At 38.3% G+C, this 15,453-nt stretch overlaps 2 protein-coding genes across 3 annotated transcripts; both read right to left on the bottom strand.

Annotated features, from left to right (window-relative positions):
• Window positions 1-1,405: 1,405 nt before the first annotated feature.
• Window positions 1,406-3,910, bottom strand: LOC127974612 (trypsin). Its single transcript, XM_052578005.1, has 5 exons — window positions 3,234-3,910; window positions 2,542-2,695; window positions 1,994-2,244; window positions 1,727-1,863; window positions 1,406-1,633 (listed from the first exon to the last, which is right to left on the bottom strand). Exons 1-5 carry the CDS (start codon window positions 3,271-3,273, stop codon window positions 1,484-1,486), a joined length of 732 nt encoding a protein of 243 aa, XP_052433965.1. The 5' UTR covers window positions 3,274-3,910; the 3' UTR covers window positions 1,406-1,483.
• A 359-nt stretch (window positions 3,911-4,269) lies between these two features.
• On the bottom strand, window positions 4,270-14,036 carry LOC127974593 (zinc finger protein 91). 2 transcript variants are annotated; one of them, XM_052577976.1, is made up of 2 exons: window positions 13,471-14,029; window positions 4,270-5,984 (listed from the first exon to the last, which is right to left on the bottom strand). In XM_052577976.1, the coding sequence occupies exons 1-2, from the start codon at window positions 13,832-13,834 to the stop codon at window positions 4,783-4,785; spliced, it is 1,566 nt and encodes a 521-aa protein (XP_052433936.1). In that variant the 5' UTR covers window positions 13,835-14,029; the 3' UTR covers window positions 4,270-4,782. The 2 variants fall into 2 exon arrangements, with proteins under 2 accessions (XP_052433936.1, XP_052433935.1); XM_052577975.1 differs by lacking the exon at window positions 4,270-5,984 and adding an exon at window positions 6,612-12,232 and having other exon boundaries at window positions 13,471-14,036.
• Between the last annotated feature and the right edge of the window lie 1,417 nt (window positions 14,037-15,453).

Here is a 15,453-nt window from a genome sequence, read left to right as displayed (position 1 = left end):
GTAAACTCCAGAAAGCTGAGGTGATGTTCTGACAATTTATTGTCCGGAGGATATTTTGACACAGAATTACAGAAGGTACACAGTAAGATGCAAACCTCTGACCAGCACCAAAAATAGAAAGGCAAGATTAGAGTTACCAAAAAATAAGAACATGGGTGAACCTCAGCTGTCCTAATACTTATGCTCAGAGGTGTAAAGAGTACCTGAAAATCTTGAGTAAAAGTACAGATCCCTTACAGTGAAAATTACTCCACTACACGTTACAAGTCACCAATTCCAAAACAACTCGAGTAAAAGTATTAGAGTATCTGATTTTAACAGTACTTAAGTATTTTACTTATACTAAATATAGGCTCAAAGATGGTTATTTTGGGGAGGAGTCGGGGTGGAGAAGCACGTATGCACAATCTTCCCCTGACTGGGATTTATAAAGGGATTATTGAGCAGGTTCTAGCTTTTGTACCTAAGTACAATTTTAGGATGAAATCTACAGAGAGTTTTATAAATGAGACCCCTGATATGTGAGGACAGCAATCCCACATATTTTCTGAAACCAAAATGAAACCGAACACCTCAAAATTGCAAAAACACAAAACAATATCCTTCAAAAAGGTCAATTCAGTGTAACAGATAAATTAAATATTTATAAGTAAATATGTTAAGTAAAATTAAAAAGTCAAAGCCTTCTCACTGGATGTGCTGATTTGGGCCTCATTGGCAGCTGCAGTCATGTCCTTATCTCATTTATAAAACTCAAAGAAACTCAAATTCACCTTCACCTCAAAGTAGCCTTGTTGACAAGTTTGGTTAAAGGGAAAAAGCACAATACATTATACACAATATAGTACTTTCAGTGCTCTGGATATAGTACCACATCTTTTGTAGCATAAATAAACTGCTGCAGAAAAACTAGGCACCATGCAAAATGTAATGTGTAATTGCAACACTCATTCCAAATGTAGTGGAGTAAAGAGTACAGATACTGTAGTGTAGTGAAGTAGAGAGTAGAAGTTGCTAATATCTTTGATACTCAGTACAACTACAAGTACCTGAAAAGATACTTAAGTACAGTAATTATTTACATTTACTCAAGTACTTTATACCTCTGCTTATGCTCACATCAGATAGTGGGATGACCACTAAAAGTGCTGTGCTTTTTATTTGGTAAAACATGGATGTGTTGAAAAAGCTAATAATCAAATGTGACATTCAGTAGATTTGTCTCATATTCATCTTTTAATCGTATTATCAGATTTTTTGATCATACAGCAAACAAAGCAATTTTGTTATTACTCTCCCAATACTTATGGAGGGCACTGATTATATACTTTAAATAGGCCTATATAAAACAGCTTAAAAATACACTGATCATTTCACAGTAAGACAAACAAACTGTTAGACAGCATGTTTCAAGCTATTTTTAATGGCAGATATTTTAGAAGGGAAAATGAAAATGTTCAGGTTAGCTAGGCTGAACAAACAGTTAATTGTTATCTATGATATTTTTGGTCCAGGCAGTGTAGCGGCACACCTCAACATAAACCCCAGGATAGCCTTCTTGAGCACAGCCTATACCCCAGGAAACAACTCCTCGCAGTTCCCCATTACACACTAAAGGACCGCCAGAGTCACCCTGAGAAGAAAAAAAACCCCAAGGAAAATTAAAATGAAAAGAGTTGGCATGAAAATTTACAGAATAACAAAGAAGACTAAGCCAACGCGGTACCTGACATGAGTCTTTGCCTCCTTTCATGAATCCAGCACAGAACATGTTTTCAGTTATTCTACGATCGTATGCACCCACACACTGTTCCTTTGACAGTACAGGCAATTCCAGACACTGCAGCACAGAAGGATTTCCATCTGGGAATAAAATTGAAATATATATGAAAAACACTAAAGCTTCTTATATTTTATATATGATATAAATAACACTTAAAGCACTGACATAATTTAAATAAAAACTAAATTATTTTATTACTTAAAATCTCACCTTCAGTTAAGCCCCATCCAGAAACCAAGCACTGCTCCCCTGCACAAGAGCATCTGGTCGCCAGAGGGATTGGCTTTACAAACTCATTACAGACGGCAGGCTCTTTCAGTTTGATCAGCATGAAATCACTGTTTAATGTATGTTCATTAAAGTCTGGGTGTGGAATCACCTTCTCTACACCGATCCTTTGCTCTGTGCTTTCTTCAACACTCACATTGTGCTTTCCCAGGTGGACAGTAAGATTAGAAGCTCTATTTGACAAGAAACTCGTGCATTACTGTGCTGTAATACAACATTTATAAACAACATTGCCTAACCTATTACGTCTATGGATAGTCTCAATTGGGTTTTATCTAATCTCTAAGACATTATGTCGATGTGAATTATTACAGATAACTTCTTTTGAAACCCTGCCACTGTTACATTTTACAACCATCAATAGTACTAATACAACCATCAATTAGTACACATTTAGAAAAGAATAAACAATATCATATAAATGTTTCCTTTTTATGAATAAATGAATACAAGTGAGGATATATACTCACGGCATCTTGCAGTGAGCGGCAGAAACAACCCATCTTTCATTAATCAGAGATCCTCCACACCAGGGTTCCCCATTAGAAGTAAGGTAGACTTGCCAGGGCTGGGAATTGGGTACACAGTCCTCACCTCCAAAGATTTTGTATCCTGGGCTACAAGCTTCAGAATAAAAAAAACCCCATTGAATTATTGAATACAAATGATATGTAGTGTTTCTGTTTGTCATGTTTACTGTTTATTTATTGGTTAACAATGTTGTAGTATTTACCATAGTAACATTAAGGTCGCTGTGATTTTGCCAAGTAAGACATGTTCATGGATCAACATCTTCTGATGATCCTGGATCAACATTATAGTCCAAAAATATAGACTTAACCCAATCCCTACCCCTAAACCTAACCCTACCCATAATGTATTCCTAAAATCAGTGGGAAATGATAGCGGATTAACAAGGGTGTTGAAGAACCTAACCCTGATTGTAAGCCTAAAACAGATATTTTATGAAAAGTTATCTCTCAATTCTGATTGGTTGATTGGAATGTAGTTCCAAGATCAACAAGGATGTTGATCTAGGAACATGTTGTACTTGGTGAAATCATGCTCACCATAACATTAAAGACTATCTAAGGAATATTTCTGGTAGGTAGACACGATTACAACTGACATGGACAATAACTAACAAGAGAGATCTACATACCGACAGCCATGACCAGCAAGGCAAACACGATGGTCCTCATTGCAGTGAAGGAGAGAAGAAGAGGTCAAAATCCAGTCAAGTTTAGAAAGAGTTTCTGCAAAGTTCAGGAACAGCATTATTGTTTTTAAAGAAGTGATAAATGTTAGTGCCATATATTAATAATTACTAAATAATAATAAATGAATACCTTGTGCAGTCAGCTGAAATTGTAGTGGCCGTGTCCAAAAGCAGAGTGGATGAGCATATAAAACTGAGGGTATATATATTGTATATAGCTTGCATGGCTCATAATGCATATGAAACTCATACTCCCACATTCAAACCCTCCCAGTCTGAATTCCCTATGCTCACAAATTATCATTGTGCCTCACCTAAATGATCTGACTTCATGATCACTAGAATCAGATGGTTCTATGTCATACAAACAGTCATCCTCATCAACTTTTCCTCTGAATAAGTTTTCCATTTCCTTCTTGATCAAAACCATTCTTTGCTCCTAAACTGTCTTTCCTAGATGATATTAGATTTTTCACCAAAATGAGTGCCTGATGCACATCAATAATCAGATTTAATTTATTGTTGAATGAATGTATATTGTTTTGGGCACATGATGTCTAAAAATAAGCATATATCAAACTTCCTGTCTTGCATGTTTCATTCAGAAGCTTATTCATAAAGCTCAGACTCCCCAGCGAATGACCTCCCCTCATGCCTCATCTATGATGTTTCTGTTCTTGATCTTAATCTGATGTGGAGTCTGATGAGACGGAGCCACCGATGTCTGATGATTCTGTCTCTGAAATCACAAGTTTGTGATTGTGAACACAACGAACAGCCATGTGACTCCGTCAGTTGCTGCTTTAATGCAATGACAAGGATTTATCACAGTACTGAAAATTATGGCTGTCAAGTCGTGGACTTATAATGGTTACAGGACTTGTATCTCTACAATATAGCCTGAAAGTGTAGCCCCAAGTGCCATGAAATTCGCTAACAATTTGTGGTGAGAGCAAGCACGACCTTTAAAAATACTAACAAAGATTAAAAACACTTTTTTATTTCAACCTGAATTTAATTACAGATAAAGGTACAACTTGGCTGAACAAATAGTTAATTGTTAGCTATGGTGGACTGGACCCAGGCAGTTTAGCGGAACACCTCCACATAAACCCCAAGAATAGCCTCGTTGAGCACCGCCAATAAACAACTCCCACACCACAGAACCCCCAGAATAGTTTGGAAAATAAAATTAGATAAGTGTGGTTTTGTATGAAAGTATGAAACATCTATAAAGACAATGACTCCGATAAAGGTCTATCTAAAATACAAAGTTGTAATGTTAAGCAGTGGTGTAAAAAAGTAAACCAGGCAATCTGATGATTTAATTAACATCATCCAAAAATTAACTCGCAGTGACAAATCAAATATTATATAATGCATTTTAAAGTCTAATAGTATTGCGTGTCAACTAGTCTTTGGTCATTGAGACATTCAGTTATAGAGAAAAGAGTACATCAAAATGCCAGTTTAATAATAAACATACTGTGCATTAAATGTCTCCACTTGCATGCTTCATATAATGCATGTGAAGCTCAGACTCCTGAGTGAAATGTGCACTACAATCAATACACTGCCAGTCACCATCAAATTCCTGGTCTTCTTTTAAACATTTTTGTGGTTCATCTGATGAGATGTCTGATGAGTCACAAGTGTCAGGAGAATGGCTCTCAGGTAAGGTGGCGTTATTGACATCAACATGTTTCTCTTCACAGTTTTCATTTGGATCCTTCTTCATTACTTCGTCTTGACCAAAAACATTATTTGCTCTTAAAACAACTTTCTTCATAACGGACACTCGATTCTTTCCTCTTAAACCAGTGTGCCTTTTCCCGAGGGGAACAGCCTCTCCTTCTTTAAAGACCTCCAGGTGTTTTTTCCGATGGGTAATTAGATTTCCCATTTGCGAGAAACTCTTGTAGCAAAAATCGCAAGTGTAAGGCTTGGCACCAGTGTGAATGTTGTAATGGTACCGCAGTTCTGCTGCTACCCGAAAGGACTTCTGGCAGATATCACAGGTGTGTTTTTTGTTTTCATGGCCAAGCAAGTGTCTTTCCAATCCTACTGAACTTCTGAAACCTTTAGCACATACATCACACCAGAAAGGCCTCTGCTTGTGCATTTCCTGATGGCTCGCCAATACTACAGCAGAGGCAAAAGACTGATCACACCGCTCACAGTGAAGGTCGGAAGGCTCTTCAGGAACACACTGCTTGCTTAGTTTCAGATGAAGTGTGAGAGAGACTAGACGACTGAAAGTTTTCTGACATTTTTCACAGCGGATTTCAGGCTGCTGGGCTTTAATTATGTGCAGTTTCTGGTGATTTCTGAAAGACTCAAAGTAGGAATAGACCTTTCCACAGACAGCACAGACATAGACCCTGTTTGTCCTCACAAACACTGGCTTTTCTTCCTTTAACAGCATATCAAAAGCAGGGTGGGAGGGCAAAATCTCAGATGGTTTTCTGTGACGAGAACCATCAACAGATTCATCTTCATCGGTTTCTTTTTCTTCTTTCACTTTTTTCTTTTTTGTAACGTATCTCAGATGATTGTCATTTCCATTAGTGACAGATTCCACCTGTCTATCCCCTTTTCTCTTCTCATTCACATGTTCACGGATATGAATTCTGAAGGCCTTCCGGTTAGTGAACCGCTGCCCGCAGTCCTTACAGCTCTTGGTGCAGAGTTTCACTAGAGAAAAGAGAATGAATTATGTCAGTAACACATAAACTGATATCAATAAAAGACCAAAATAAATTGTATATCTACTGCAATATTTTGTCCATTCAGTGTTAACCTGATTTATTATTATCTTATTACAACTATCGCTTACCATCAGTGTGTGAACATAGCATATTTTAATACTATTACTCATACAATTTTCACTGTAAAAATGTCAGCTAGGTTAAGTCATAAAAGGTAGTTTTAGAAAGAGGATGAAATATGCATTGTGTTCTGCTGGAAAACATTTTGACATCTCAAGAATTTTATGATTTTTATGGTATGGTGTGTTTGGAATCACAAATTGCATAAACATACACTCTTATTTATGGTAAAATAAACTATTCATGTTAATATTAATCAGTATCTTTTTTCCAGTGAAATCATTCAGACAAAAATAGTACTCTATGAGTTATGTCACTGGAAAAGGAAAAGCCACCTCAAGGGCAAATAGCATGACAATTGCAAAAATATGTCATAACATTCAGATATACTGTACCACCACTGTATTTAAAGAGGGAGTGGGAGAATAAACAAGACTATAGCAACATGAACAAGGCTTATCTAACAAGGCAAAATAACACAGACAGCTTTTATTGAAACTGACCATTTAATTTCTTATTTCAAATATCTACATCCAGTGTTTTTTTTTTTTTTAAACATAGGTAAGGATTAAAGTGGAAACCTGTAATTATTAGAAAACCATACAGAAGCAGTTTTGGGAAAGTACAATCCATCATACCAAGAGCAATATGAAACAATTCCCAATTAGTAAGACACTTTGTATTAAAATTCTTTAAGCGTTTAAGACATTCAGTGCTTCCTTTATCTATCAGCAAACAACAAGTACAGTATTTTGGGAGAGATGAAATTACCATGTTAAACTTAAGTATCAGTGCAAGTAAAAACATATTGAGGTCCAAAGTTTGATGATACGTTACACAAGTTTCAGTCCACAATTATTAATATTATTACTTGGAATTTCTCTTCCATCTGGGTGCATGCATATTTTGTACCTGTTCAAGTCATGTTTAATTCCTGGTTAATCTCACAATTTTTGAAACTGAATCAATTTAAAGGATGGTCTTTTATTAACAAACCAACCATAATCCTTCACAATCACCGGCCACCCAAGACTTGACATAATGGAATGATAACATAACAACTGTTGAATTGAAAGATTTTTCAGTTCAAATGATAAGCTATTCTAATTATGATTCAACATGCAAGGCCTACACAAAGAACCCTCCATCTACCTACTATACAGTTTGCATCTTATTCATACATTCTCGATTTCTTTAACATGACTTAAGGGAGTTTATACAAGAACGTAGCATTATATGGCAATAATTTTCTGTACAGTCACAACATTTTAGAGAGTCACATTAAACAAAAAACATTATTTTTCAATAACTTGAAAAAAACAAAAAAAAAAACCACCAAAACTTATTGTAACAGAATGGTGGATTATGCTACGCAGACATCAATATCAAGAAAGGAACAATGACAATAGCATGAACGGATGCTGTAAAACAATGTCTAGTACGACCAAACAGAAGATTTAAGATGTAATGCTTCCAAAAAGCGCAACTTAAAAAAAACAAAAAAAAAAAACATGTAGAACTTATATCTAACAAACACGTTTGTAGCTTAAATTAACAGCACTTTCAAAGTACAAGATGACCAAAAGCAGCACAGGCACTAAACTGAGCAATCAAAAAAAAGAGAAAGAAAATAAATCTTCAAAAACCCCTAAATGCATTGAAACACTTAGCAGAGGTCTAAAGACATTTTAAAGGGAGTACTAGAATTATGCAACTTATGTAAGTAATTAGAACACACTGTTCGGTTTAAAGGACATCCATGATAATGCTTTCAATTTAGCTGACATATTTCTCTCTACAACAATTTCAGTGAACATGTAGAATTTAAAAGCTGTTTGTGGCATTTTCCTTCCTCTTTAAGACAAACAGTTCTTCTACTGCATACTAACACCAACAGCAGGTAACAAACTTGAATCAAGCACTAAATTAAATCAGTGTATGAGCAGTAAACAATGTCCCAGAAACCAATGTCCATTCTCATGCATTTTTACACATTTTAGAACCCACGTGCATGCTCAATATAATGCTGATGCAGTTCTGTTTCCTGTTTGAAGGAAATCCCACACTCAGTGCAAGTTAGGTGAAGAGCGCCTCTTACTACGGGAGAGGAGTACCTGTCTTTTAGCTCTTTATCACCCAAGCACTCCTGATGGTGGTCAATAAGATTTCTGATTTCAGTAAAGGTCTTTGAACACAAAGAACAATGGTAGGGCTCCTCATTTTTGTGAAGAGTCTGGTGCTGCTGCAAAGCACGAGGTGATAAGAACGTTTTTGCGCAGTGCAGACATTTATGGCTATTGAGTTGTGGATTTACTAGGGCTACAGGCAGCTTGATTATAGACTCTGATCTGTGCGATAAAGCCTGCAGGTTGTCTGAAGGCCCAGGTGCCATGGAAGCACTCAGTCTGTATCGCAGTTCGGTTGGGAGACGTCGGCGTACTTCGTTGTGCCATGCGAGATGCTGGTGAAGCTGGTTTTCAGTCCAGTAACCACGACAGCAAAGAGCGCAGCAGTGCGGACGAGTCTTCGCAACCTCTTTGTGAGCGGTTAACTGCTCCTCACTTGGAAACACTTTAGCACATTTATCACATTTGAAAAAACATTTAGTGAGTTCTACATTTCGACTACGCTGTATGGGTTCTTCCTCCTTAGAAGTTTTCAGCTCTTTCTTAGTCGGTTTCAGCTCTTTCTTAGTCTGCATTTTAGGAACGACCCGTTGAGAAGTGAAGGGCTTCTCATATGCCGAGGGCTCTTCTAGAGACGCAGTGTTATGTTCGCTAACCTTGTTGTGTTTCTGCCATTTGTGTGCACGAAGGCCACGTATGTTCAAGAAGCTCTTGGTGCAGTAGGGGCACTGATGGTGTTGCACCTTAGTGTTCTCTTTTGTTTTGGATGTGTACGATTGTTTGATGGGTGGACCAAACTCATCTGCAGTGAGGATTTCAGACTGGAGTTTCTCAGTTTCACTAGGCTTGCTATGATGTTCTTCAAAGTGACTTGTTAGAAGAGAGCCACTTGAGAATGACATCTGACAATCTGGACAGGTAAAACCACTATTTGATTTACCAACTTCATGCTCTTTTTGGTGTTGAGCTTCCATGGGAGGGTGATGTAGCTCATGTCGGCGAAGAACACAAAGGTAAAAGAATCCTTTCCCACATACATTGCATAAATATGGTCCACCGTCCATACTTTTCCTTGAGCGTATCTTACTGGTCCTTGAAAGAAATCGGGCAAATTTTTTGTCTTTATGCCATCGCTTGTGTGTGCCAAGAGCTGAATTGGAGCTAAAATATCTTCCGCATTCAGCACAAGCAAAAGACGATGTTGCAGAAAAATTATCTGACTTTACTTTGCAAATATTTAACTGTTTTGCTGAATGGGATTTCATCTTTTTAGATTGGTGACCTTTGCGATGAATTCGCTTGTGAAAATTAAGCGCACCAATTACCGAAAAGCTTCGGCTACAGTCCTGACATTTATATTTCAAATCCGAAGTTGAAGATGTTTTCTGTACTTGTCCAGAATCAGCCGTCTGAGAAGAGTGACAAACATCTTCAGCTTTTTGCTCCTCTATCCCAACTTTCACACATTCTTCTGGAAATTCCACTTTGTCTTCTGGCTTTGAACAGTGCTTCTGATGATTTTGTAGCATTGACTCAGATGCTAATAAAACATAGCACGTTGGACACTGAAGTTGCTCAGACAAGTCAGAGTCAATCAAAGCATTGCCAGTGTCAAAGCCGTGACTTTTCATGTGAAACTGGAGGGCCATGGCGCGGGAGAAAACTTTTCCGCAATAGGGACATTGGTAGGAGTTCTTTTTCAGTTGTTGTACTTGATAGTCAAAAGATTTGACAGCAAGTTGGACACCTTGATCATGGACAAGCTTGTGTTTAAGAAAACAAGCAAGCATGTGGTATGATTTGCCACACACCTCACATTTATGTTCCTCTTTTGAATTCATAGGGTGCACTCTTCTATAACCACCCCTACGACCCTTTTTCTTGCGTCGAATGAGAACATTCTCAGAGTCAGGCTCTCCCGCAGGCCTCGTCTCGACATCAGCACACTCCAAGTGGTTTTGCTTGTGATGACAGAAAGCTCCCAAAGACCAAAAACCTTTACCACACTTTTTACAATGATGAACCTTTGGACCCAGAAGTGACTTGGTTGGGTTGAAATGCTTTGTCTTTTCGTCTTTGGCACTGCCATTGCAAACCTTCTGGTGGTTGTACAGACCACTTGCGGTCGCATAGCTCCTGTTACACTCCAAGCAAGCAAAGGCCTTTTTTCTACTGTGATGCTGTTGGTGAGAATGCAGTGCAGACAGTCGAGAAAAAGACTTGCCACACTCTTCACACTTAATATTGTTCTTCTGCAGATTTGCAAGTTGGTACGAAATAGACTTATATGCTACTTTATCTTCATGCTTGCCCATGTGAAAGTAATGCGCACTCTTGGAGGCACTTTCATGGCCACAAACCTCACATGTTAAAAGTGTCCTCTTAGTTGGTATCAGTACGTCAAACTTCTGCCTCCCATCTGATTTTTTTCCCATGCACCCTTTGTGCCAGAGTATGTGACAGCGCAAGGACAAAGCCTTGACAAACTTTCGATCACAATGTGGACAATCATACTTTGCCTCTTGAGGACTTATTTTGCTTGTTAGTTCTGCATTTATTAATGGCTCATCATTTAAGGGCTCATAATCAATCTGTACAATTTTGACATCAATTTCTGGATTCAACTGCAGGGAGGAGGTGCATTCAGTTTGACCCAAGTCATCTTTTTCCTCCTGGTCTGACTCACACACTAACTCAAGATCAGGATTTTGATCCTGAGAGAGACCACTGTTGTTCTCATAATCATCTGAAGCCGTAATATGGACAACTTCATAATCGACATCTGTGGCCTCATGCTCTTCTGCTGCGTGACTATAGTTGACTATATCTTTCTCTTGAACTTGAGCATGTGATATGTCTTGAGAATGAACAACAACACTGTCAGCATCATCATTCTGATATATTTTTACTGGCTGAGTGGCGGTGCTCGTATCAGACTTCTTCTCCATGATGTCACGGAAGACATCAGTATGACAGAGCTGATGCGACTGCAGGGCGGATGCTCGTGAGAACCGACGACCACACTCCTCACACTCAAAAGCTTTCTTCTTGAGCTGGATAACTTGATGAAGGAATGATTTTGCTGGCAGCTCTTCGCTGTGCGCCAATCGCTGGTGCTTACTGTAGAATGTGAGTGAGGTGAAGACCTTGCCACACTCTGTACATTTATACGGCTGGTCATTGCAGCCAAGTTGTGCCCGTCTTTTATGCCAACGCTGATGGCACAACAGAGCCACAGAGCTTACAAAGGTCTTGCTGCATTCAGAGCAAACAAACGGATGCTTAATTTCCTCCTTCACCTTTCCATCTGAACAGCTGGTTGAGAATCTCTTGTGTGTGCCAAGGCCACACATGGTGCGAAATGATTTGCCACAGATGCACTGAAAAACCTTTCGCTCAGGCTCCTCATTCTGTTCAGGGCTTGTGCCACTGTCTTTGGTTTGACCTGGAGCTTCATTAAGCTTCTCAGCTTCACAGCTTTTGGATTTCACTAGCTTTACCTCATGACAACGACGATGCGCGTCAAGAGCCGAAGCTCGAGAGTAACAGCGTCCACAGGTGGGGCAACGAAATGACTTTTTCTTTAGATGAGCGAGCTGATGAAAAACAGATTTTGAGGCCTGTTTATGTGAACGCTGATGGTTGAGACACAGGCCAACAGTGGAATAAGCTTTACCGCAATCCTTACATTTGAAAAGCTTCTGCCTTACTGCACCTTCACCATCACATATCCCCTGTTTAATGGCTTGATTGCGGTGCTTCAGTTGATGGCTGAAAAAGCCTTTCGAGCTTGAAAACTTTTGACCACAAAGAGCACAGAACAACATTCTCCGTCCTCCGTCAGTCGAGATAAGCAGGTCATCCCACTGCGAATCTGTGTCCAGGCAGACTATGGGACCATCATGGATATGCTCACTGCGATGCGCTAAGTAGTCCTCCTTGTTCCCAAAGGCCTCACTGCAATCCTCACAGCGAAATGGCCAATCCCCTAAAAATAGAAAGGGGAAAATGGGAGGTCAAGGCGACGCCTGTTGCCAGAGGAGAGAGAAAAATAAATGTATAGAGCCAACAAATAAAATGAAAAAAAAAAAAAAAAAACGGAGGAAGAAAAAAACAACAATAATAAAGTGGAAATAATTTATTCATGTCAATTTTAACAGTACAGAGGTTTAGGGTCACAAATAAGACAAAAGTTAAGAGTATTATTATTGCTTGTTATAAATATATGAAAATCTCACTATTGTGAAGAAATACAAATCATGAGTAAATAAACTTTTTCTTAATGAGAATAACAAATACATTTATAAAATTACAAAACAAAACAAAAAATGGTTAGAATGATCAGATGATTACATTTTGCAATGCTGTAAATGAATTCGATATAGCCTGCCGCTCTGTTGCCAGGTAACGACAGAACAATTCGTCTTATAATTATTTGTTCCACCTTAAATGATATCGACCACATTGTCAAATATCCAACAATCCAAAATATTATGACACTAACGAAATGCTAAAACATATTTCCCAAACACATAATGCATGACTAGAGAATTTAAATTACTGGAAAATTGTCCTAAATAACATTTAACTCGCTTACTTATGCTTTCTTTCTTTCTTTTTTTTTTTTTCTCTTTTTTTGTTTTGCACATGCGTAATTTAAAATGAGTAAAGCCTACCATCTACTGGCAACATAGCGATACTGCAATATCAGTTAAGGTGGAGTTGATTATATATATGAACGAGAAACCAACATCTTCTACTACAATGACTGTAAAACTGGTTTGAAATAACGGAGTTTATTTAGTCTAAGACGAAAACCTCACTGTTGTGAAATTCCAGTCAAAACTAGTCAACTCTATACTAAGAAATAATTACAGAAATAATTACAGGCAGCACGAAGGACATGTTTAAAACAGAAATTCCTCATGGGCATGCAGCAGCAGCAGCTGCCGTCTTGTTATTCTCTGTGACGACGCGTGCAAATTAATTCAGGTGTTTCAACAAATTATAAACCATAATAAATAAGCTGCAAGTCTTTCATTTACCCAATTAAATTATAATAAAATATGATGTCACGTTTGTGTGTATAATCGCACAGAGACCTCGAATGTAAGAAGAGGCTAATTTATATTTAACGTTAGGTGACTCTTTGTTTCGAGTTAAAATATTGCTTGTGGCTAGGTGATAGGTCTGTGTTGTCAACAGCAACAAAAAAAAGTTGCTTACCTTCTACACTTTTATCTCTTTCGGACGAGTCTCGTTTATTGGTAGACATATCAGCCAAATTTTCTTCCTCGATCTCGTCTGTATGTACAACTACACATTCATCTTCCGCTGCTTGTTCTCTTTTAATCTTCACGGGTGCAGCTGCAGAATTGGCTGCCACAACTTCGGCGTGGTCCTGGGCTTTCAATATGGGGCCACTGGGACTTAATTCCATTTCTCCGTCCGTGTTTTTAGCATTGCTGGCTTTGCTACTGCTCACTTGATCGATGTTTACCTCTTGGGCTGCACCTTTATCATATTCAGAGGACAAAATTTCATTATTGGATTGCAAACTACCATCATTTCTAGCATAAACAGCAGCCATAATGGCTGTAGCCAGCTCAAGCTTTCCTCGATAGGAAAGGCACCACACTTTTCGCGGTAAAGGACAGGGCAGTGTTGGTGTCGGGGGAAGGCAAACTTTCGAATCCTACTATGGCGACAGCTTCGCTCATGAATAGTAATTAGATTACGTCTCTTCAGCATTTAACCTCTGCTTGAACAAATTAATATTTATATATTTAGACTTAGCTATTGTAGGATCATATACGACATAAAATAATAAAATAGAATACGATGTGGATAATACGATATACATTTATGGATATATATTAAACAGTAAAACATTAAATAATACAACATATGGTACAGATGTGAAATGGGCAGAGCTTAACGGCCGGTGACCTGACATTTTATTCTACCAGTCAGAATGTTTTGCCAAGGGTTTACTGCGCATGCGGACATCAAAATTGCTTCCTTTTTCTCATGCTGAACAACATTTATCTGTATTATTGTAAGGTTAGGTTTAGGGTTGGGGTAGTTGTAGACTTTAATAAAAAACAATCTAATGGGTAGAAAAAATAGTTAGTGTTGATTTCCTTAAGCTGTATTCCTCCCAGCTACAAGCGCGAATATAACACATAATTACTGTATTTGCATTACTGTAAGGGAAGGTTTAGGATTGCGGTAGGTGTAGACGTTAATAATCCATAATTTTACAGGTAGAATTTTTCACTGTCGAATTGTTCTACCCACTGTTTTAATGGGTGGTAGCAAAAGTTGAGAGTGTAGCACAAATCGACAGAACATCAGACATTGTTTATAATTTGTCTGCTTATGTTTCTATACAAATAATACCTTTTTATGCAACTAGGCCTATACATGGTGCATTTCAGTTGATTTGTCATTATTTTTCCCTGTGTCCATAGTGGAAAACACTGTCCATCTGTTTATTCGCTATTAATTATTAAGGCATCTTTACACAGCCGATTTAAGGCTGCTCTAAAGCGGGTCTGTGTCTGCTTAGAATCCAGTGTAAAGACGCAATGCAGCATAAAAACCAGACCTAAAATACCCCAGGTCTGTGCAACTCCTACCTCTTTGAATGTGGAAACATCAAATTCTCCAAAACTGTTCAGTAAGCTTAAGATTAAATGTCACATTTTAAATCACCAAAGAAATCTGACAACATCCGTGTCCTAAATGTTGTTACTTTTGCTCAGATAGTGTTATAAAAAGAGTATTTTTTTTCAGGCTAGATCAGCCAGTGTGCATACACATTCCTAAGAGCAAGTCTCAGAACACTGACTGTTCCTATAGCAACCGGGACTTCTAACAGGAGCTGCAGTCCGTCCAAGACTTTTCCAATTAGTGATTGGCTCTTTCATTCAGAAGGTGGGGCTTCCTATGATTGAGCAGACATATTGAGCCTTGCATTTTCCCCATTCAAAATGTCTCAGTCACATATGTAACCTTGGTTCCCTGAATAGGGAACAAGATGCTGTGACAGCGGTTGCTATGGGAACACCTTTGGTGTGATGAATGTGTGAAGCCCTTATACCATCATGACAGTTCATTGGCCAATAGCCCTTAGCACTGCCCTGCACATATGTGACGTATGCTTATATCAGTGTGCTGCATGCTATTTCATCAGATTTAACATGA

Source organism: Carassius gibelio, chromosome B16, assembly GCF_023724105.1.
Source record: "Carassius gibelio isolate Cgi1373 ecotype wild population from Czech Republic chromosome B16, carGib1.2-hapl.c, whole genome shotgun sequence".
Classification (NCBI taxonomy): Eukaryota; Metazoa; Chordata; class Actinopteri; order Cypriniformes; family Cyprinidae; genus Carassius; species Carassius gibelio.
Note: the sequence above shows the minus strand (reverse complement) of the source record. Positions and strands in the feature narration are given on the sequence as shown.

Excerpts from the sequence above, each read along its gene's own strand:
- LOC127974612 (XM_052578005.1), bottom strand. The coding sequence starts at position 3,273 with ATGAGGACCATCGTGTTTGCCTTGCTGGTCATGGCTGTCG. Across the intron at positions 2,696-3,233 it reads CTTGCTGGTCATGGCTGTCG|CTTGTAGCCCAGGATACAAA; the intron begins GTATGTAGATCT and ends TTTATTCTGAAG. Across the intron at positions 1,864-1,993 it reads TGGATGGGGCTTAACTGAAG|ATGGAAATCCTTCTGTGCTG; the intron begins GTGAGATTTTAA and ends TTTTATTCCCAG.
- LOC127974593 (XM_052577975.1), bottom strand. The coding sequence starts at position 13,834 with ATGGCTGCTGTTTATGCTAGAAATGATGGTAGTTTGCAATCCAATAAT. Across the intron at positions 12,233-13,470 it reads AAGAGATAAAAGTGTAGAAG|GGGATTGGCCATTTCGCTGT; the intron begins GTAAGCAACTTT and ends TTCTATTTTTAG.